Raw genomic sequence first — 21,379 nt, 5'->3', positions numbered from 1 at the left:
ATCACTTTGCATTACTCCTGTCAGGAGGAGACGGAGGAGGAGGAGGACGGAGGTGATTATCACTGTGTATTACTCCTGTCAGGAGGAGACGGAGGAGGAGGACGGAGGTGATTATCACTGTGTATTACTCCTGTCAGGAGGAGGAGGACGGAGGTGATTATCACTGTGTATTACTCCTGTCAGGAGGAGGCGGAGGAGGAGGACGGAGGTGATTATCACTGTGTATTACACCTGTCAGGAGGAGGCGGAGGAGGAGGACGGAGGTGATTATCACTGTGTATTACTCCTGCCAGGAGGAGGCAGAGGAGGAGGAGGACGGAGGTGATTATCACTGTGCATTACTCCTGTCAGGAGGAGACGGAGGAGGAGGACGGAGGTGATTATCACTGTGCATTACTCCTGTCAGGAGGAGACGGAGGAGGAGGAGGACGGAGGTGATTATCACTGTGTATTACTCCTGTCAGGAGGAGACGGAGGAGGAGGACGGAGGTGATTATCACTGTGTATTACTCCTGTCAGGAGGAGGCAGAGGAGGAGGACGGAGGTGATTATCACTGTGTATTACTCCTGTCAGGATATGAAGCAGCAAATTCTGTGGCCTCACAGCTCTGCCCTTACATCACTGGCGACTATTCCAGACCTCTGACGCTCGTCACTCCCTCCTCAGTCCTGACATGTCACTGAACACTGACCTCAGCACTGACCATCTACACAGTTATTTTTTTTTAAACCAGTTATTTTTATTTAGGTTTCAAAAGATTTTAAACAATAAACAGTGGATATCAATATACATGTAACAATTCACATATCTTGTAGTAATACAATCAAAGCCATCCCCCCCTCCCCCCCTCCTCCTTATGCCGGGTATACTTGAGAGTCTTAGCAATCATATCACCGCCATCCAGGCGGACCATATTTTTTCGAAAGTTCTTTCACCATGCCTTCGCCTGTAAATGCTTTCCTCTAAATGCATTACCGTACGTGTCTGAGCAATAAATTCCCTCCTAGCAGGGGGTTCCGAATCCTTCCATTTTCGTGCTATTAGTTTGCGTGCCACATACAGCAACCTCGCTATTGCCACTTTGTAATGTTCTGAGACAGGTATCCCATCCACCTCCCCCAAAACACACAGCACTGGATTCCTGTCGAGCGTACATGCATAAGCTCTCTCAATTTTGTTGATCACGACCAGCCAGTATGCCACCAGCCGCGGACACGACCATAGCATATGTAACAGTCCGGCCTGGTCTGTGCCACATCTAGGGCAGCTAGAGTCTCCCCTCAAGCCCGCCTTGAATAGGACCAGCGGTGTTTTGTATGTTCTATGTATTACATATAATTGGGAGAGCTGTGCCTGCTCGCTTAGAGAGATCTTCGGGACATATTCAAGAATAGTCTCCCATTGTTCTGTTGTGAGGGTACCCACCTCCCTCTCCCATTTACTCTTTGCAGTGAGGTGATTGTCCCCCAGATAGGAGTGTAGTAGATCATGATATATGCTCGATATAACTCCCCTCGTCCCTCCTTTCATACACACAAAGTCTAGTACAATGTCGCCCTGAACCGTCATGGCTCCCAATCTACACTGTGCCCTCCAAGCATGTCGAAGCATATAGTATTGAAACCCCCATACCGAAGGCAAATCAAATTCCTCTCTCAATGTCTCAGAGGTCTTCAGGTCCGTTCCACTCTGCAGCTGGCACACATATCTCACTCCTTTCGCCTTCCAATTGCCCATTTGACGCAGCTTATTAAGTTCCGGCAGATGCTCATTGTCCCACACCGGTGAGTACCTAGTCAGCTCATCCACCCCTCTGATCCTTTTAATGGTGTCCCATAACTTCTGAATCATGCCTATGGTAGGATATGGTGCTCCCAGTTTCTTAAAGGTACCATCCTCTAGACCCTGGATAAGTGGACGTCTCCCCGTCACATGTACCAGCACCCGGTGAGCTGCACCTCCACAATCGAGCTCTCTCCATCCCCTGACATGCTGGGCCTGTACTGCCAAGAAATAGACCCATGGATTTGGTGCAGCCAGTCCTCCCTCTTCCTTTCCTTTTTGCAGAGTTCCAAATTTAATCCGTGCCTGCTTCTTGCCCCATATCAAGGATCTGAAGATAGAATCAATGCCCCGAAACCGTTTTTTTGGTAGCCATATCGGCGAATTGTGCAAAACGTACATTAGTTGTGGCATAAGGACCATCTTAATCAGGTTAGTTCTACCCGTTACCGTTAAAGCCAATTTGCACCATGCACCTATTTTCCCTTTAAATTTCTCTAGCAGAGGAACCAAATTCAGATCCGTGAATCGGGACAGTGGAAGAGCTACCCATATCCCTAGGTATTTAAACTGTGAAACTAGCTGGAGTTGTTTCCCCCTCTCATCTATCTCCTCCGCTTCTATTGCTCTATCCACAGCCATGACATAAGACTTGTGCCAATTTATCTCCAGTCCCGAAATGCTCCCAAATTGTTTAATTACATCCATCGCGCACCCCAGTGTCTCTCCTGCACTTTCCAAAAACAACAGGATGTCGTCGGCATACAATGATATTTTTTCTTCCAGCTTCCCAAATTTAAATCCGACCACTCCCCTCTCAGCTCTGATCTTGGCCGCCAGGGGCTCCACTGCCTCCGCGAACAATAGCGGGGACAGCGGACACCCCTGCCTTGTGCCCCTATGCAAGTCAAACATCCCGGACTGTTCTCCATTCACCTTAACTACCGCCTTTGGGGATGAGTACAATAACTTCACCCAGGCCATGAACGCTGGGCCGAATCCCATCAGTTCCATGATTTTCCATAAGTATTGCCATTCCACGCTATCAAATGCTTTCCTAGCATCCAATGACATCACTATTCTCCTGCCACCATTATCAGCAGGCAGTTGCATATTAAGAAATAATCTTCTTAAGTTAACAGCCGTGGAGCGGTTAGGCATAAAGCCCAACTGGTCCTCGTGTATAATGGTATGCGCAACCCCGGTGAGCCGGGTGGCCAGGATCTTAGCGAGTATTTTGACATCCGTTGTCAACAACGAAATGGGCCTGTACGACTCCGCATCCATGGGATCTTTTCCCTCCTTCGGTAGAACCACTATCACTGCTTCCTCCATTGATGTCGGCAGTGCCCCCGTCACTAAAGCCTCATCAAGCACAGATTTCAATTTCGGAGCCAGCAGTTCCACTAACTCCCTGTACACCTCCCCAGGTAGACCATCAGCTCCCGGTGATTTGTTATTGGGCATAGACAGTATTGCACATTCCACCTCCTCCACACTCACAGGTTCTTCCAACCTCAACCTATCTTCCTCAGACAATTTAGGTAGTGAAATGCCTTCCAAAAATTTCTCCACATCCCCCTCTGTGTCCCGTGCTCTCGAAGTGTACAGTGCCATGTAATATGCCTTGAAGACCTCCAGTATGTCCTTTGTGTCTGTCAGAGTCGCCCCTGTTTGATCTCTCAGTTTATACACCCTGGAAGACTCCCTTTGTGCCGCAGATATCACCGCCAACAAGTGACCTACTCTCTCTCCTTCTTCAAAGAATTGAGCTTGCTGAAATGCCCTTTTCCTCTCAGCTTGCATCATGTGCAGTTTATCAACTGCCTCCTGAGCCAATTTTAGTCTATTGTGAGCTTCACTCGTTGGCGCCAAAATCATGTCTGCCTCCGCTCTTGTCAGGTCATCCTTTATTTGTTGATCTGCCAATTTAGTTTTGGTCTTACACCTCGCAATCTCACTTATAAAAAGTCCCCTCATAAACGCCTTCATGGCATCCCATACCGTTGTGGCCTCAGTACTCCCTTCGTTCATTTGGAAGAAGTGCTCTAGCTCTTTGGTTATGCCACCCATGTCCACCACTTTAAGCCACGTCGGGTGAAGACGCCAACCTCTCCTCTGACCCTGAGCAGATCTCACCAGAAGCGTGACCACCATAGGACCATGATCTGAGAGAGTCCTCTGTAGGTATTCCACCTCCCCCACCATCCCGTCCATAGCGGTATCCCCCAAAGCCAGGTCTATCCTCGACAGTGTTGCCGAATGACATGAAAAAGTCCTCTTACCCTCATTTCGTACTCTCCACAGATATACCAGCCCAAGTTCCCCTACATACTTGCCAAAGGCAGTCATCCTGTCCTGTCCAGCTTCCGTACCTGCCGGTCGTACTTTATCCCAATAATCATTCATAGTGGTGTTAACATCTCCCATAATCAACAATGGAGTCTCCCCCCATCTGCCCGTCAGTTCCAGTACTGCTTGTAGTTTCTTTTTAGAGTAAGGTGGAGGGATATATAAAGCCACTAAAATCATTTTGTGTCCGAACAATCTGCAAGCAATCCATACATACTGCCCTTCACTGTCTACATGCACTTCCAGCTCTTCATAATGTGTGTTTTTGTGTATTAGGACTGACACCCCCCTGGAGTACGAGGAATAAGTAGAATGATATGTCTTTAGCATCCAGGCTCTTGACAACCAGTGCATAGTGTCTCTAGTGAGATGTGTCTCCTGCAAGCACGCGATCATAGGTTCACAGGATTTGATATGATTCAGAACAGCCGCCCTCTTAACCTTATCAGATATACCGCGTACATTCCAACTTAACATCCGAACAGTACGGTTACTCATTGTGCATTAGAAAGAACAATCCATCATCATCAAGTAACATCATTACATTGTGGTCCCAATCATACCCGGTCAAACAGCATGAAAACCCCCATCTCCCTACAGATCCACCCCACCCACCTCCCCCCATCCCTCTCCGCTTCCCCTCCCCCCACCCTTCCCCTTTTGCACTTGTCACTCTCTCCCCAACGTGAGAGTGGGAGCTCAAAGAACCTGAGCAACTTCTCAGTATTCCGCACTTCAACATGCGTCGTGTCCTCCTCCATCATTGGCAGCCTCTCCGCCATATTGTCAACATTATGCATAGTCCCGAACCATTAGTCAAACAATTAACCATAATACGTAGATCCCAGTGGGGAGTTCTCCCCCTCCTCTGCGCTCCTATTTCGCAGAGTAAAGCAGCGCCACAACCCTGTCCAGGGATAAGTCTAGCAGGGTCATGTGGTCATATTACCATTATCTTCTCTCAGTTTGCTCCGGTTGCGCTCCAACCACGAAGCAGCCTCAACCGGTGACGGGAAAAAAATGACCTTTCCAAAAGCTTCCACTCTTAATTTAGCAGGATAAATTGTAGAGTATTTCAAATGCAAAGAGCGGAGCTGTTTCTTCACTTCGCCATACCGCAGTCGCAACTTTTGCACCTCGGCTGAGTAATCCGGGTATATTTCGATTCGTTTGCCCTCCAGGTTAAGATCTGTCAACTTTGCAGCCTTTCGTAAGATAGTGTCCCTGTCTCTGCAATTCAGGATTCTGGCTAGCATCGTGCGAGGTCCATCTCCCGGCACTGGGGGTCTCATGGGTACGCGATGGGCACGCTCCACCGCAAACACTCTCGACAAGTTATCAGCACCAAACTTGTCCAGCAGCCAGGTTTCAATAAAGGCTGTGGGGTCAGCACCCTCAGCTCTCTCAGGGATGCCCACAATGCGCAAATTGTTCCTACGTGACCGGTTCTCCAGGTCATCATTTTTATTGGCTACTACCGTGATCCTCTGAGTGTGCTGTTGTTGTGTCTTTTGCACTGAAGTTAAGTGATCTTATGTTACACCAACTCTGTCCTCCACCTCAGTTAATCTGGCTGTAACTTTCTGCATAGATGTTTTTATGCCTCCCATTTCTTCTTTCAAGCAATTCACTTGCTTTGTTAGAGCAGTTAAGGCAGTCTTGCAGTATAAGACAGCCTGGAATACATCCCGCAGGGTGGGCTCTGCTACATCTGCACTTTCAGCTAACTGCACAGTGTCACCATCCCCCTCTTCCTCCTGCTCCAGCTCTGCATTCAGCACAGGCATCTCCTCATCGTCTTCCTCCTCATCTCTGTGCTTCTCACTCTCTCCATTTCCTTCTTCATCTGTCTCTATGCCCTTCACATACCTGTTCAGCCGGGCTGAGACTTCCAGCCTCTGTGCAAAGGCTGTGTTTCTTCTTCCCGCCTCCTCCTCTCTCTCAGCACCATCTTGGACTGAGGCACTGCTGCAGGCTCCGACATCTTTCTGCCTTTTGCGGCCCATGTCTGTCTCTCTGAGTCTGGCAGAAGCTCGCCCCTGACTCCTGGGACCTTCAGACATCTGATCCTGGTAAAGGAATTAGCTGGTTCGGGCTCTGTGCAGGATAATTGAGGCTAATGGTGGCAGAGAAGCACAGCCACCCGACTTCTCACATCAAGAGCTAGGCCCCGCCCCCACACACAGTTATTTAACAGTAAATATTCACCGATCCACTAGGACGTTCTCTCCTAATTTTCCCCATCCGCCAAATATCGTGTCTCCTCTTTCATCAAGTTCACTGTCCTTCTGAGCCAGTTGTGGAAGCAGAGGTTACCTGGCTCCTTGCATGTTCTCGCCCCACTACCTGCACTAGTGACCCTATTCCCTCACATCTCCTTTTCCCCAGATGTCATCACTCACCTGAATACAATATTTATCCTCTCTTGTCCAGTTTGTTTCCTTTCTCCCTCACACACGCAGTCATACAGCCATTACTTTGAAATCATGCATGGACCAGACCTGTCTCTAATCTTCCCTTCATCTCCAAACTCCTGGAGCGTTTTGTTCACTCCCGTCTTATCCGCCATTTCTGTGATAACGCTTTTCTCTTTGTCAGCCTCTACAATCCGGTTTCCGCTCTTTACACTCTACTGAGACTGCCCTCACTAAAGTCTCTAATGATCTACTAACCGCATTCTACACTGGATCACCAGCTACTCCTCACTGTGCTCTGTTCTATCTGTCACAAAGACACTGTTCTCTTCTGGTTCTCCTTCTACCTCTCTGACCGCTCCTTCACTGTATATTTTGCTAGCTACTCTTCTTCTCTACTTCCCTTTACTGTAAGGGTTCCTCAGAGTTCAGTGTTAGGTCATAAAATCCTAGAATGTTAGAGTTGGAAGGGACCTCCAGGGTCATCGGAACCTCCAGGGTCATCGTGTCCAACCCGCTGCTTAATGCAGGATTCACTAAACCATCTCGGACAGATGTCTGTCCAGTCTCTGTGTGAAGACTTCCATTGAAGGAGAACTCGCCACCTCTCATGGCAGCCTGTTCCACTCATTGATCACTCTGTCAAAATGTTTTTTTCTAATATCTAATCTGTATCTTCTCCCTTTCAGTTTCATCCCATTGCTTCTCGTGTCTCCATGTGCAAATGAGAATAATGATAATCTCTCTACAATGTGACAGCCCTTGAGATATTTGTAGACCGCTATTAAGTCTCCTCTTTTTTGCAGCTAAACATACCCAGATCCTGTAACCGTTCCTCGTAGGACATAGCTTACAGTCCGCTCACCATCCTGGTCACTCTTCTCTGAACTTGCTCCACTATTTCAATGTCTTTTATATGATGTGGTGCCCAGAACTGGACACAGTATTCCAGATGAGCCTGAACAAGGAGGAGTAGAGGGCAATAATGACGTCACGTGATCTAGACTCTATGCCTCTCTTAATACATACTAGAACTGTTTGCCTTTCTGCTGCTGCATCACACTGTTGACTCATGTGCAGTCTGTGATCTGTTAGTATACTCATGTCTTTTTCACATGTGCTGTTGCGTAGCCCTATTCCTTCCATTCTGTAGATGTAATTTTCGTTTTTCTTGCCAAGGTGTAGAATCTTGCATTTTTCCCTGTTAAATACTATTAGTCACTGCCCATTGTTCAAGCTTATGTAGATTCTTCTGAATCCTTTCTCTGTCTTCTCTAGTGTAAGCTATCCCTCCTAGCTTTGCAGCATCTGCAAATTAGATTAATTTACCTTCAGTTCCCTTATCGAGATCATTTATAAAAATGTCGACAGCTGGGGCACCCCTCTTGCTGTCAGTGATCCTCCGGGCTCAGTCCTAGGTCCACTCCTGTTTATACATGGCCCCTATTGGACAAACCATCCGGAGATCCGGTTTTCAGTCTTTATATTGATGACACTAGTTATACACATCATCTCCTGACATCACACCCACAGTATTACTAAATAACAGGGAGTACAATCCCCGCCAAGAAGCCCACGCACACGACCCACTTTGGGGTTGCTGGCACCTGGGTATCTAGAGCACGGGGTGAGCACTGACACTGTTGCCTCTGTGATAAACAGTGCAGTATTCTCTGGTGTTCACCGTTCTACAGTATTTTGTGGCTGCTGTTGGCACTTGCTGCTTTGACCTCTGCGTGCAGCCCTTGTACATTTGGACACTTTTTGCTGCATTTACATCACTTGCATTAATATTGAATTTATTATTCTTCCGATCATTATTGCTGCCCCTCTATACACGATGTGCCCTAATCGCTAACATGAAGATTTTATCCTCGATCCTCTATATTCACCTGAATAAAGACACACTGTTTGCCCGTGAGCTGGTACCTCCTTCATTCATCAGCAGTACTATCTCCTGCTCGCCCTTCCATGCTCTCAGTCACTTTGTATCTGCACCTGTACACACTGGTTGGTGACCGTCTCATACGGCTTGTGTGAATGACCGTATCTATCATATCGATGGCCGGACTGTACTCGACAAGCTGTTAAGTGTTGAATAATTGTTTGGGGTTATAGGTTAGAGAAAATATGAGGCTTGTGAGGTCGTCCTGTTCAGCAGAGATGAGGCAAGCCTTGAATGTAAGATTGCTTCCTTGATTATGATAGTTTCCCAGTGAGTGTTTCCAGCTCCTCTTTACAATCCTGGATGATAACTGTAGCATTTTTGTGACGTTGGTGCCAGGGTTGTCTATTGATTTGTCACATTCTGTTATGGATGAGAGGTGACAGTCAATAGCCCATGTGAGTGTGGCATTGTAGATAGCAGTGGCTGTGCCCATGTCGTGGAGTGAAGATTAGGGATGAGTCAAGTTGGGGGTTTGTATCAGACACCTAGTGTCCAGTACTTAACCCCGAACACGGACTTCTTACTGTAAATCCGTGTTACTGTTCGGATTCTGCAGACTAATAAAGATTGCTAAAAGTCTGCAGCGCAGCCTATCAACAAACTTTAAGGCTGTGGGAAGTTCCAGCCGGCGTAGCATATGACGCGGCCTGAAGTTGTGAAATAAATAATGGGGAAAAAAATGATTTAGGTTCCCCCTGTTTTTATAACCACCCAAGAGAAAGAAGACAGCTGTGAGCTGGTCTTATTATGGTGGGAAAGGGCCAATATCCATGCAACTTTCCAGCCTATTAATATCAGCCCCCAGCTGTCTTCTGTGTCTTTGCTGGTTATTAAAAATGGGAGAACCCAAACAAAATGATGTGGGGTCCCTACTATTTTTATTAATCAGCAAAGGCTAAGCAGAGAGCTGAGGGCTGATATTAATAGGCAGGTTGTAATAGGCTGGGAAGTGGCCAATATCCTTGTCCCTTTCCAGCCTAATAAGACCAGCCCTATGCTGCCCCAGAAATGGCGCATCCATTATATCTGGCACTTAGCCTCGGCCCTTCACAATTCCCCTAGTGCGGTGGCAATTGGTTAATGGTTTTGGGGTTGATGTCAGCTGTGCAATGTCCACTGATAACGAGTGGTGACATCAGCGCTCATCAGTCCAGCACTCATGGTGCCCACATGAGAATCCACTGTTGTGAACTGTGGTAACCTTATGTCGCCTCATCTGACAGTGGTAGGGTCTGACGGAGTACAGGGTCAGAAGGAGAGTGCACAGCTTGCTTGTGTTTTATAATGAGGGACCTGAGGTTTATGAGCAGGACTGCAGATGAAGTTAGTGGTGTGGGGGGCACTGGAGATACATGGGGGGGGTTTGGGGGGGGCACTGGAGACACATGGGGCTGTGTGAGGTCAGTGGTGTGGGGGGCACTGGAGGTACATGGGGGGGCTGTGGGAGGTCAGTGGTGTGGGGGCACTGGAGATTCATGGAGGGTGTGGGAGGTCAGTGGTGTGGGGGGCACTGGAGATACATGGGGCTGTAGGAGGTCAGTGGTGTGGCGGGCACTGGAGATACATGGGGGCTGTGGGAGGTCAGTGGTGTGGGGGGCACTGGAGATACATGGGGCTGTAGGAGGTCAGTGGTGTGGCGGGCACTGGAGATACATGGGGGCTGTGGGAGGTCAGTGGTGTGGGGGGCACTGGAGATACATGGGGGCTGTGGGAGGTCAGTGGTGTGGGGGGCACTGGAGATACATGGGGGCTGTGGGAGGTCAGTGGTGTGGGGGGCACTGGAGATGCATGGGGGCTGTGGGAGGTCAGTGGTGTGGGGGGTACTGGAGATGCATGGGGGCTGTGGGAGGTCAGTGGTGTGGGGGCACTGGAGATACATGGGGGCTGTGGGAGGTCAGTGGTGTGGGGGGCGCTGGAGATACATGGAGGCTGTGGGAGGTCAGTGGTGTGGGGGGGCGCTGGAGATACATGGAGGCTGTGGGAGGTCAGTGGTGTGGGGGGCGCTGGAGATACATGGAGGCTGTGGGAGGTCAGTGGTGTGGGGGGGCGCTGGAGATACATGGAGGCTGTGGGAGGTCAGTGGTGTGGGGGGGCGCTGGAGATACATGGAGGCTGTGGGAGGTCAGTGGTGTGGGGGGGCGCTGGAGATACATGGAGGCTGTGGGAGGTCAGTGGTGTGGGGGGGCGCTGGAGATACATAGAGGCTGTGGGAGGTCAGTGGTGTGGGGGGGCGCTGGAGATACATGGAGGCTGCAGATGTTTGGTGTGGGGGGCACTGGAGATACCTGGAGGCTGCGGGGGGCACTGGAGATGCATGGGGGCTGTGGGAGGTCAGTGGTGTGGGGGGTACTGGAGATGCATGGGGGCTGTGGGAGGTCAGTGGTGTGGGGGGTACTGGAGATGCATGGGGGCTGTGGGAGGTCAGTGGTGTGGGGGCACTAGAGATACATGGGGGCTGTGGGAGGCCAGTGGTGTGGGGGGGCGCTGGAGATACATGGGGGCTGTGGGGGGGTGCTGGAGATACATGGAGGCTGTGGGAGGTCAGTGGTGTGGGGGGCACTGGGGATACATGGGGGCTGTGGGAGGTCAGTGGTGTGGGGGGCGCTGGAGATACATGGGGGGCTGTGGGAGGTCAGTGGTGTGGGGGGCACTGGTGATACATTCACTGGAGATATATGGGGGCACTATGGAATAAGGAGTTTGAGACACTTTTGGTATGAGACTTAGGCTACTTTCACACATCAGGTTTTTGGCGTCAGGCGCGATCCGGCGTCGTGCCGGAGCGCCGGATTCGGCAAATATTTCATAAAACCGGATGTGACGGATCCGTTTTTCTGCCGGATCCGTCTTGTTCTTGACAGACAAAACCGGATCCGTCTCATCCGGTTCATCCGTTTTTCGATCCGTTTTTCGACGGATTACGCCGGATCCGGTTTTTAAAAACACCCCTTGTGGCCTTCCGAACGGGATTGGCTACTGGAAAACTATATATAGCATGTTCCTACAGCCCTTCTTTGACAGGTTGTAGAGGAGAAAGTGCAGGTTGGAGAGAAGAGCAAGTTACTGGCGAAGATGGATGTTGTCATTGGAAATATTTTGAAGAATTTGGCGGATTTTATAGCGGAGGCGAATCGTTTGAGGGTGATTGTTCTGGAGAAGGAGAGAGCGAGACAGCAGCGCATCAGGCATCGTAGACGACGTTTGTGGATCCACCCCATCACAGCCAAGAGAATGACGCGTGGGGTCTATTCTACACTCTGCATGGACCTTCGACGAAACCCGGATAAATTTTTTGGATATGTTAGGATGAAAATGGAGAATTTTGATTACTTGGTGGAGCGCATTGCACACCTCATAAGAAAAGCGGACACCTATTGCCGCTTCTCTGTTTCACCCGCAGAGCGTCTGATGGTGACTTTAAGGTAAGCCACATTTATTGGATGTGATCGCATCAGAGCACACTTTCACTGCAATCTTGTTGGTGGTAGTTTGTATCTCCAAGTGTTATAGCTCAGTTTTGGTATGTAATGCTGTGATTTAAAACTAATTTATTGTTTTTTAATTCCCCACAGATTTCTTACAACTGGAGAATCCCTTTCGTCACTGCATTTCCAGTACAGACTCGGGATTTCCACCATATCTGGAATAGTGAAGTACACATGCCGTGCACTGTGGGACTCCTTAGCTGAAGAGTTTTTACCAGAGCCCACAACAGAGAGGTGGATTGAAATTGCTGACAAGTTTCAACAGATATGTCAGTTTCCCAACTGCTTGGGCGCTGTGGACGGGAAACATATCCGCATTGTAAAGCCAGCCGGATCGGGATCGGAATATTTCAATTACAAGAAATATTTTTCAATTGTCCTCATGGCCATCGCTGACGCGGAATACAAATTTATTGCTGTTGATATTGGGGCCTATGGCCGCTCCAATGACTCTCAAGTTTTCAAACTGTCTGCCATGGGGCGTAAACTGTATGGAAACACCTTCCAGTTCCCACCACCTAGACCGCTGCCGCAAACATCTGGTCCACCTATGCCATTTGTCTGTGTAGGGGATGAAGCCTTCCAGCTGTCAGAACACCTTTTGAAACCGTACTCTAGCAGAGGATTGACAAGACCAAAACGCATTTTTAATTACCGCCTCACAAGAGCAAGAAGAATGGTTGAATGTACCTTTGGTATTCTGACAGCCAAATGGCGGGTCCTATTGACTGCGATCAACCTCAAGACAGAAACTGTGGACGAGGTGATCAAAGCGTGCGTGGTACTCCACAATTTTGTTATCTGCAAGGAACCCATTTCCATTGAGGACACCTCTGAAGAAACCACCTTGCAAGATTACCATGACATTACCACTAGAAGTTCTGTGACGGTTTCAGTAATGAGGGACAATTTTGCACTATACTTTATGTCACCTCAAGGCAGAGTACACTGGCAGGATGACAGAGTGTGAAAGATTTGTGCCCAACCAAACTTGTGTACCTTCTTTACCAACAGTATATACCTTTGCCAAGCAAAGTTGGCTATCTTGTCATGGTCTCTATTTTTAGCTTTAGGCCACAGGTGTGTACCTGGTTGTGTTTTATGCAAAGTATTTCACCTTTTAACAAAAGTTGTGTACATTGTTAGGAAATCACCAACAATAAACACAACTTTTTAGGTGAAATACTTTGCTTCAAACACAACCAGGAACACAACTGTGGCAAAAAGCTAAAATTTACCCACAGTTATATACCTGGTTTTGAATACCATTTCACCTTTTAAATAACCTGTATTTAACCTTTTTGGCCGCAGAAAGATGACAGATAACCAGTGTAAAATAATTTAACTTTTATTGAAAAATGTTTTTTTTTTTTGTAAACTGTTTTTAAATTTTAATAAACTTTTTTAATAAAGCTTTGAAACCATAAAACTGGTCATTTTTATTAAAATACACACATATTATAAATCTGTGTACTGTGGGGTGGAAATACTGCTGGAGGGGCTGCGGGACACTTCGACACTGGGAGTGTGGAGAGAGGACTGGGATCGTGGTGGGGAAGGAACAGTTAGAGGTGAAGGTGTGGAAAAAGCTACAGAATGGGTGGACATGTGGGAGGCAGAAGAGGTGGTGGGTGGTGGAGTGGAGGGTTGGGCAGGGACTGTAGGAGCAGATGATGTTGATGGCAAGTTGTATGGGGAAGGAGTTTGGTACGGGGCAGGTTGCTGGAAGTGGGGAGATGTCTGGTACTGGGGAGGTGGCTGGTACTGGGGAGGTGGCTGGTACTGGGGAGGTGGCTGGTACTGGGGAGGTGGCTGGTACTGGGGAGGTGGCTGGTACTGGGGAGGTGGATGGTATGTAATAGGAGGGGGAGGATGGAAAGTGGCTGGAGGGGGTGCAGGTGGAGGAACTACTGTGGTGGGAGGAGGAGGTTGGAAGGTAACTTGCTGGAGAGCACCGTGGCATGAATGCATTACATGCATCTGCTGGGTAGGAGATAGCGTTTCCATGCGCTCCACAACAGACCTGAAAAAGGTGTGGCTTGGCGAAGATCTTGCTTCTGAATGCATGGTTTGCAGAAGTGTCTTCACCTCCAGAATGCTGGAGTTGATCTGCTGAAAGCCTGCGGAGATTTGCTCTGACAAGACTTTTAGACAGTTCTGGAAAGATGCATTCAGATGCGAGAACTCTGGCGCATAAGTCTTTTCCTGACCCCTCTGCCGCTGCCGCCCAGTACCCGCAGGTGTACTAGAGGTGGCAGGGGCAGAAGGGTGGGGTAAAGGGAAAGCGATCTCCTCACCAGCAGCTTCATGTAATGTAGGCGGCCACGATGCTCCTGTGCTGGTGGATGGGACAGATGGGTCGAATGTGTGGGAAGGTGCAGATGTACCGGGGCGGTCGAAGTGTCCCTCGGTGCCGGTCTCCTCAGGGATCGCCTCAGAAGGGTCCAATCGTGCAGGCTCCCGAGTGCTGCTCACCGTGCTGTGGAATAAAGAGAAAAAAAAACAATTAAAATACTGACATGGTATGGCCCTGGCAGAAAAAAAAAAAAGTTACATCTAAACATTTTTTTTTCACATGTGGTGTGTAATATTTACCTTCTGGTGAACATTGTTTCCCGGAGGAACGACAGGGCTTCTGCGTACTTGTACTTGCTCCTGCGTCCTCCAGATCCACTCGAGGCCCGCATCTCTTTATTGAACTCCTTCTTGAAACGATCCCTCACAGACCGCCACCGATTCACAATTCTGTTCCCTGAAACGAGAAAGGAGTGGTTAGTATACAACATCAGTGTTTCCCAAACTCCAGTCCTCATGGTCCCCAGGGGTCATGTTTTCAGGATTTCTATAGTAAATAGAAATCCTGAACACATGATCCGTGGGGACCACGAGGACTGGAGTTCGGGAAACACTGGTTTACATCAAGCAACCGGTACTGTATATACTTACGCTCTTTAATCTGGGCCCGAGCATCGAGGTCCTCCCAGCGGCCCACAAGGAGCGAACAGATTTCCTCCCAGAGTCGTCGGGTAACGATCAGGTCAGCGTGGCGGTGGTCAGCCATATTCCAGAGCGGCTCCCTTTCTCTGACGAGATCGATGAGGTGGTCCACATCAGTCCCTCCATCCTCACCGTCAGAGTCGGGAGCACGCTGTGAAGGCTGTTAAAGAAAAAGACAAAAATAACATAATTAGCCTCCACAAAAGAAATGAAATAAAAAGTGCAAAAAAACAAAGCAAAAATATTTATACTTACACGCTGGTGACCGCCGCGTTGCTGTCGCCGACGACCCTGGGAGGCACTGCGAGGACCTCTTGGCCGAGCACCAGATTGGGAAGACTAGAGAAGAAAACAAAAAAAGTTATGTCTTTGGATGTAGGCATTTGTTTGCTGTGTGTGGTCTGCAGAACATTGTTTTCTATGTGTTGTGTGTAGTGTGATGTTGTGTTTCTGCGTTTGATGCAAAAAACTTACCAATTGTGAGCCCACTCCAGGTGTCTGTCCACCCCTTCCTTCTTCTTCTGGGAGCTCCTCTTCATCTTGTGATTCCTGTTTTGAAATAAAAGGCAATGAATAGACATATATTACAGAGATGATGGATTTTGGAAATAAAAACTTACCGTTAAACGCTGACGATGCGAGGGAGGGCTCCCAGAAGATGATGTGCTGTCCTGTTGATGGCCAGACTCCATGGCTGTGGGTATTGCTGCTGCTGTTGCTGCTGCCAGTGATGCCATTTCTGCTGCTGCTGCATCTCTTGGGCGGCTGTTGAATAAAGAGAAACAAAGGGCCAATGAATATCTTGATATTCCATAGCCCTAGTTTGGAGGAATGGGGGATTTGATAATTACCGTCTCTCATCTGCTGCTGGACTCCCCTCCCGTTGTTCAGCATGCTGCTCCATTTGGGGTGGTGCTGATGGTGCTGCTGCAGATGTCTCCTGCCTTGTCCTGCGCCTGGTTGCTGTCTTGGGTGCCATGTTGGGTGTGGCTGAGGGTCCCACTGTCATGCTTTTATATATGTGTCTTGTGGGCAGAGCTACTGAGCATGCTCAGACCAAAAAAACCGGATCCGGCCACCGGATACGGCTTTCGCCGGATCAGGCGCATTGCGGCGCTCATAGGCTTTCATTGTGTGTGCAAGTCAATGGGGGGGAAACCGGATCCGGCATTGCATTTCGCCAGATCCGGTTTTTGTCAAAAGCGCCGGATCGCGCCTGACGGCGAAAACCTGATGTGTGAAAGAGGCCTTAGAGAATGCCCTCTGGATCGCATTTGTTGCTTTTTCTCAGTATTATCCTCTGATTGCAATATTTTAAATAAAGTCAAATTTGTTTTGGTTTTTTATCCGAGGAGCTAGAAATGTTTCTTCAACTTTATATTATTTTTTCGACTATAAGATGTGCAGTGTGGGACTTTACCATTCTGATTCTGTTATCTGTCAGGCGCGACATCCCTCCCTATTAAACTAATAAAAAGTTTGATTTAGAAAACAATTTGCCCAAGATCATTTGGCATAGGAGTCATCCCCTACCTAACTAACGCCGGATGCGTCTGTGTCTTAGGCCGGAGTCACACTGGCGAGGAATACGGGTGCGTGAGAGGCGCAAAAAGCACGCATTAGACACGGACCAATGATTCTCTATGGGGTCACTCGCACCAGCCGTATATTTCTCCGTATCCTACGCTCCGTGCCACTCGCAGCATGCTGCGATTGTCAGTGTCCTACGCCCGTAGTACGCCAATGCAAGTCTATGGGTGCGCAAAAAATACGTATTACACACGGAACACACGTGTGACCTGCGAGAAATACGCACTCGGTGTCTTTTAGCAAAGCCGGCAATTCAGTGCGCTATACAGTAATCTCACACTGACAGGTTTAATAAAGAAAGAAAGAATAGATATAGACACATAGAATAAATATATATATATATTTATTCTATGTGTCTATATCTATTCTTTCTTTCTTTATTAAAACTGTCATAGGGCTCCATTATATGTCCATTTTGCAAGCCTGCGAGAAAATCTCAGCATACGGATGCCATACGGATTGCATACGGATGCTTACATGCGCAAAATACGCGACCACACCTTGATTACGGATGACATACGGAGCACTATTTAGGGGTCTGTCATCCGTATTACGCATGTAAAATACTGACCGTATTTTGCGCAGGTTAGTGTGACTCCAGCCTTACAGCTGAATCCTTACACCGGTGACACAACTTCTCAATTTACATCATCCCGGCATCATATATTTATAGCTGATTGGTTTGTCCAGTTGTCACCATTTATCTCCGGGATAGGTGATCACTTACCGATCGTTCTGTTTTCCATCACTTCAACCGATACCGATCTGCAGAATGGAGACCCTTTCTTGCCGTTGGGATGGAGCAGGAGTGCGCGTGCTCCACCACCGACCCATTCGTAATGTTTCGGGCTGTCAGTCATTGTGTTCTGCTTCTTTGGGCATCACCTTAGTGGAGGAATGAAGCGGCAGATGGGTGTTTGACTTGTAACCGCGATAAAAGTTCCCTGATCTGCGAGTTGGTGCGAGTCTCAGCAAAAAGCTAGTCAGCACATCTCCTCCTGATAGTTGTAAACTTGTCTATGAATAAAATACAAGTTTTGTGGAAAAAGATTAAGTACAGATGATATTATCTGCTCTCTAAGTTCCTCTTGTAAAGCTTTTGGAGTTGGGAATTTTCCTCTCACCTTGTGGTAAAGGCTCAGAATCTGTCTTCTCAATGCTCAGTGATCGCAGGCCTCCATCTCACTCATGACCTGGTCTCCTGAGGGATCAGGAGCCTCTCTTTATCACTTAGGTGTCTGCAGGACTAGATCCCTTATTATTTTAGCTGTTGTTTTCTCATGTTTTTCAAATAGGATGGACGAAGAGGGGAGAGCAATAAGCAAAAGATTATTAAGCTTCACCCTGGAGATCATCTACCTGCTGACCGGAGAGGTGAGCAATCCTAAACTTCTATCACCTTTATTCTATTGTTAATTTATAATCATCACTCAGAAATCCTTTCAGAATAATAGGAAAACCTACTTCTGCCTATTATATGACTTTTATTTTGCAGATATCACCGGTTTTCTCCCCTCTGGACTCTATCACTTACTGGTAATTGTCCTCAGGCCCAGCTCCAAAGATGGTGGAGATGATCCACTGTCATGTGTCCTGTACTGAGCGCAGAGAGAAAATATCTCACTTGACTCCTCTCTCGCTCGACAGATCTCCAGTCCCCTCACACGTCCCGTAGCCCTGAGGACGGAGGCATGATTTATTGCTAAACGTTTGAGTAGTTTTTATCTCTATTAGACTGTGACTATAACAGAGATGTCCTCAACATTAGAGTAGAAATGGTTTATACACCAACATAGACTGGGATTCTTCGCTGTAAGAGCAGTGCGCTCTCTAGCAGAGCAAGCGGCCATGATGGAATTTGTTCCGTTCGGTCCTGGATGTCTTTGCTGGGTGCAGTAATATTACAAGTTATGGTTCCTACATTACTGTACACAGGTTATAGATTTAGATTTTTAATGCAAGTTGTTTTACTCAATGAAGATCAGATGATTGGGGGAAATATGATTAACGAGATTGGTCTGCAGGAGGTTCCGGATCTTTTCATAATGTCAGTAAGGTTAGTGGAGAAATCTCCAAACCTAGGTTGTAAGGGGTGTTTGGGTGTAAGAGGATGAATATAATAACCTTCCACAGTCCCCATTTATCTCCAGTGGCCCCCCCACACCACTGACCCCCCCACAACCCCCATGTATCTCTAGCGCCCCCCACACCACTGACCCCCCCACAACCCCCATGTATCTCTAGCGCCCCCCACACCACTGACCTCCCACAGCCCTCATGTATCTCCAGCGTCCCCCACACCACTGACCTCCCACAGCCCCCATGTATCTCCAGCGCCCCCCCACACCACTGACCTCCCACAGCTCCCATGTATCTCCAGCGCCCCCCCACACCACTGACCTCCCACAGCCCCCATGTATCTCCAGCGCCCCCCCACACCACTGACCTCCCACAGCTCCCATGTATCTCCAGCGCCCCCCCACACCACTGACCTCCCACAGCCCCCATGTATCTCCAGCGCCCCCCCACACCACTGACCTCCCACAGCCCCCATGTATCTCCTGCGCCCCCCCACACCACTGACCTCCCACAGCCCCCATGTATCTCCAGCGCCCCCCCACACCACTGACCTCCCACAGCTCCCATGTATCTCCAGTGCCCACCACACCACTGACCTCCCACAGCCCCCATGTATCTCCAGCGCACCCCACACCACTGACCTCCCACAGCTCCCATGTATCTCCAGCGCCTCCCATGTATCTCCAGCGCCCCCCACACCTCTGACCTCTCACAGCCCCCATGTATCTCCAGTGCCCCCCCCACACCACTGACCTCCCACAGCTCCCATGTATCTCCAGCGCACCCCACACCACTGACCTCCCACAGCCCCCATGTATCTCCAGCGCCCCCCACACCACTGACCTCCCACAGCCCCCATGTATCTCCAGTGCCCCCCACATCACTGACCTCCCACAGCCCCCATGTATCTCCAGCGCACCCCACACCACTGACCTCCCACAGCCCCCATGTATCTCCAGTGCCCACCACACCACTAACCTCCCTCAGCCCCCATATATCTTCAGTGCCCCCACACCACTGATCTCCCACAGCCCCCATGTATCTCCAGTGCCCCCCACACCACTGAGCTCCCACAGCCCCCATGTATCTCCAGCGCACCCCACATCACTGACCTCCCACAGCCCCCATGTATCTCCAGTGCCCCCCACACCACTGACCTCCCACAGCCCCCATGTATCTCCAGCGCCCCCCACACCACTGACCTCCCACAGCCCCCATGTATCTCCAGTGCCCCCACACCACTGACCTCCCACAGCCCCCATGTATCTCCAGTGCCCCCACACCACTGACCTCCCACAGCCCCCATGTATCTCCAGCGCACCCCACACCACTGACCTCCCACAGCCCCCATGTATCTCCAGTGCCCACCACACCACTGACCTCCCACAGCCCCCATGTATCTCCAGTGCCCACCACACCACTGACCTCCCACAGCCCCCATGTATCTCCAGTGCCCACCACACCACTGACCTCCCACAGCCCCCATGTATCTCCAGTGCCCCCCACACCACTGACCTCCCACAGCCCCATGTATCTCCAGCGCTCCCCACACCACTGTCCTCCCACAGCCCCCATGTATCTCCAGTTCCCCCCACACCACTGACCTCCCACAGCCCCCATGTATCTCCAGTGCCCACCACACCACTGACCTCCCACAGCCCCCATGTATCTCCAGTGCCCACCACACCACTGACCTCCCACAGCCCCCATGTATCTCCAGTGCCCACCACACCACTGACCTCCCACAGCCCCCATGTATCTCCAGTGCCCACCACACCACTGACCTCCCACAGCCCCCATGTATCTCCAGTGCCCCCCACACCACTGACCTCCCACAGCCCCATGTATCTCCAGTGCCCACCACACCACTGACCTCCCACAGCCCCCATGTATCTCCAGTGCCCCCCACACCACTGACCTCCCACAGCTCCATGTATCTCCAGCGCTCCCCACACCACTGTCCTCCCACAGCCCCCATGTATCTCCAGTTCCCCCCACACCACTGACCTCCCACAGCCCCCATGTATCTCCAGTGCCCACCACACCACTGACCTCCCACAGCCCCCATGTATCTCCAGTGCCCACCACACCACTGACCTCCCACAGCCCCCATGTATCTCCAGTGCCCACCACACCACTGACCTCCCACAGCCCCCATGTATCTCCAGTGCCCCCCACACCACTGACCTCCCACAGCCCCATGTATCTCCAGCGCTCCCCACACCACTGTCCTCCCACAGCCCCCATGTATCTCCAGTGCCCCCCACACCACTGACCTTCCACAGCTCCCATGTATCTCCAGTACCCCCCCACACCAGTAACGTCCCACAGCCCCCATGTATCTCCAGTTCCCCCCACACCACTGACCTTCCACAGCCCCCATGTATCTCCAGTTCCCCCCACACCACTGACCTCCCACAGCCCCCATGTATCTCCAGTACTCCCCACACCAGTAACGTCCCACAAAAAGTTCCATGTGACATTATATAGTGCAGATAATGATATTTATTAGCGTCTCCCCACGCACAGGATTACACACTAGTGAAGAAGACATCAGGTGATTGTGTGACTCCCGGCTGCCATGAGTCAGGAGGGCAGAGCAGGAGGTGGAGCCCCATCACAGAGCCTCCCCCGCACTCCCCGATTCATAAGAGGATTCTAGAACTCGCCAACAAGATGATTGAGCTGCTGACTGGAGAGGTGACTGCTGGGACATTATACAGGACCGGCA

At 49.8% G+C, this 21,379-nt stretch overlaps 1 protein-coding gene across 1 annotated transcript in view; it reads left to right on the top strand.

Annotated features, from left to right (window-relative positions):
- The first annotated feature begins 239 nt into the window (after positions 1-239).
- LOC141091578 (uncharacterized) overlaps positions 240-21,379 on the top strand; it is a 36,226-nt gene continuing 15,086 nt past the window's right edge. Inside the window, exons 1-4 of the mRNA XM_073577233.1 lie at positions 240-263; positions 17,865-17,943; positions 18,065-18,105; positions 21,178-21,348. Coding sequence (XP_073433334.1) covers positions 21,325-21,348 — 24 coding nt within the window. The 5' untranslated portion in view covers positions 240-263; positions 17,865-17,943; positions 18,065-18,105; positions 21,178-21,324. The remainder of the gene's footprint in view (positions 264-17,864; positions 17,944-18,064; positions 18,106-21,177; positions 21,349-21,379) is intronic.

This window comes from Dendrobates tinctorius, unplaced genomic scaffold, assembly GCF_039654945.1.
Source record: "Dendrobates tinctorius isolate UK_male_01 unplaced genomic scaffold, ASM3965494v1 ptg000055l, whole genome shotgun sequence".
Classification (NCBI taxonomy): Eukaryota; Metazoa; Chordata; class Amphibia; order Anura; family Dendrobatidae; genus Dendrobates; species Dendrobates tinctorius.
The sequence above is the reverse complement of the archived record's forward strand: the minus strand, read 5'-3'. Positions and strand labels throughout refer to the sequence as shown.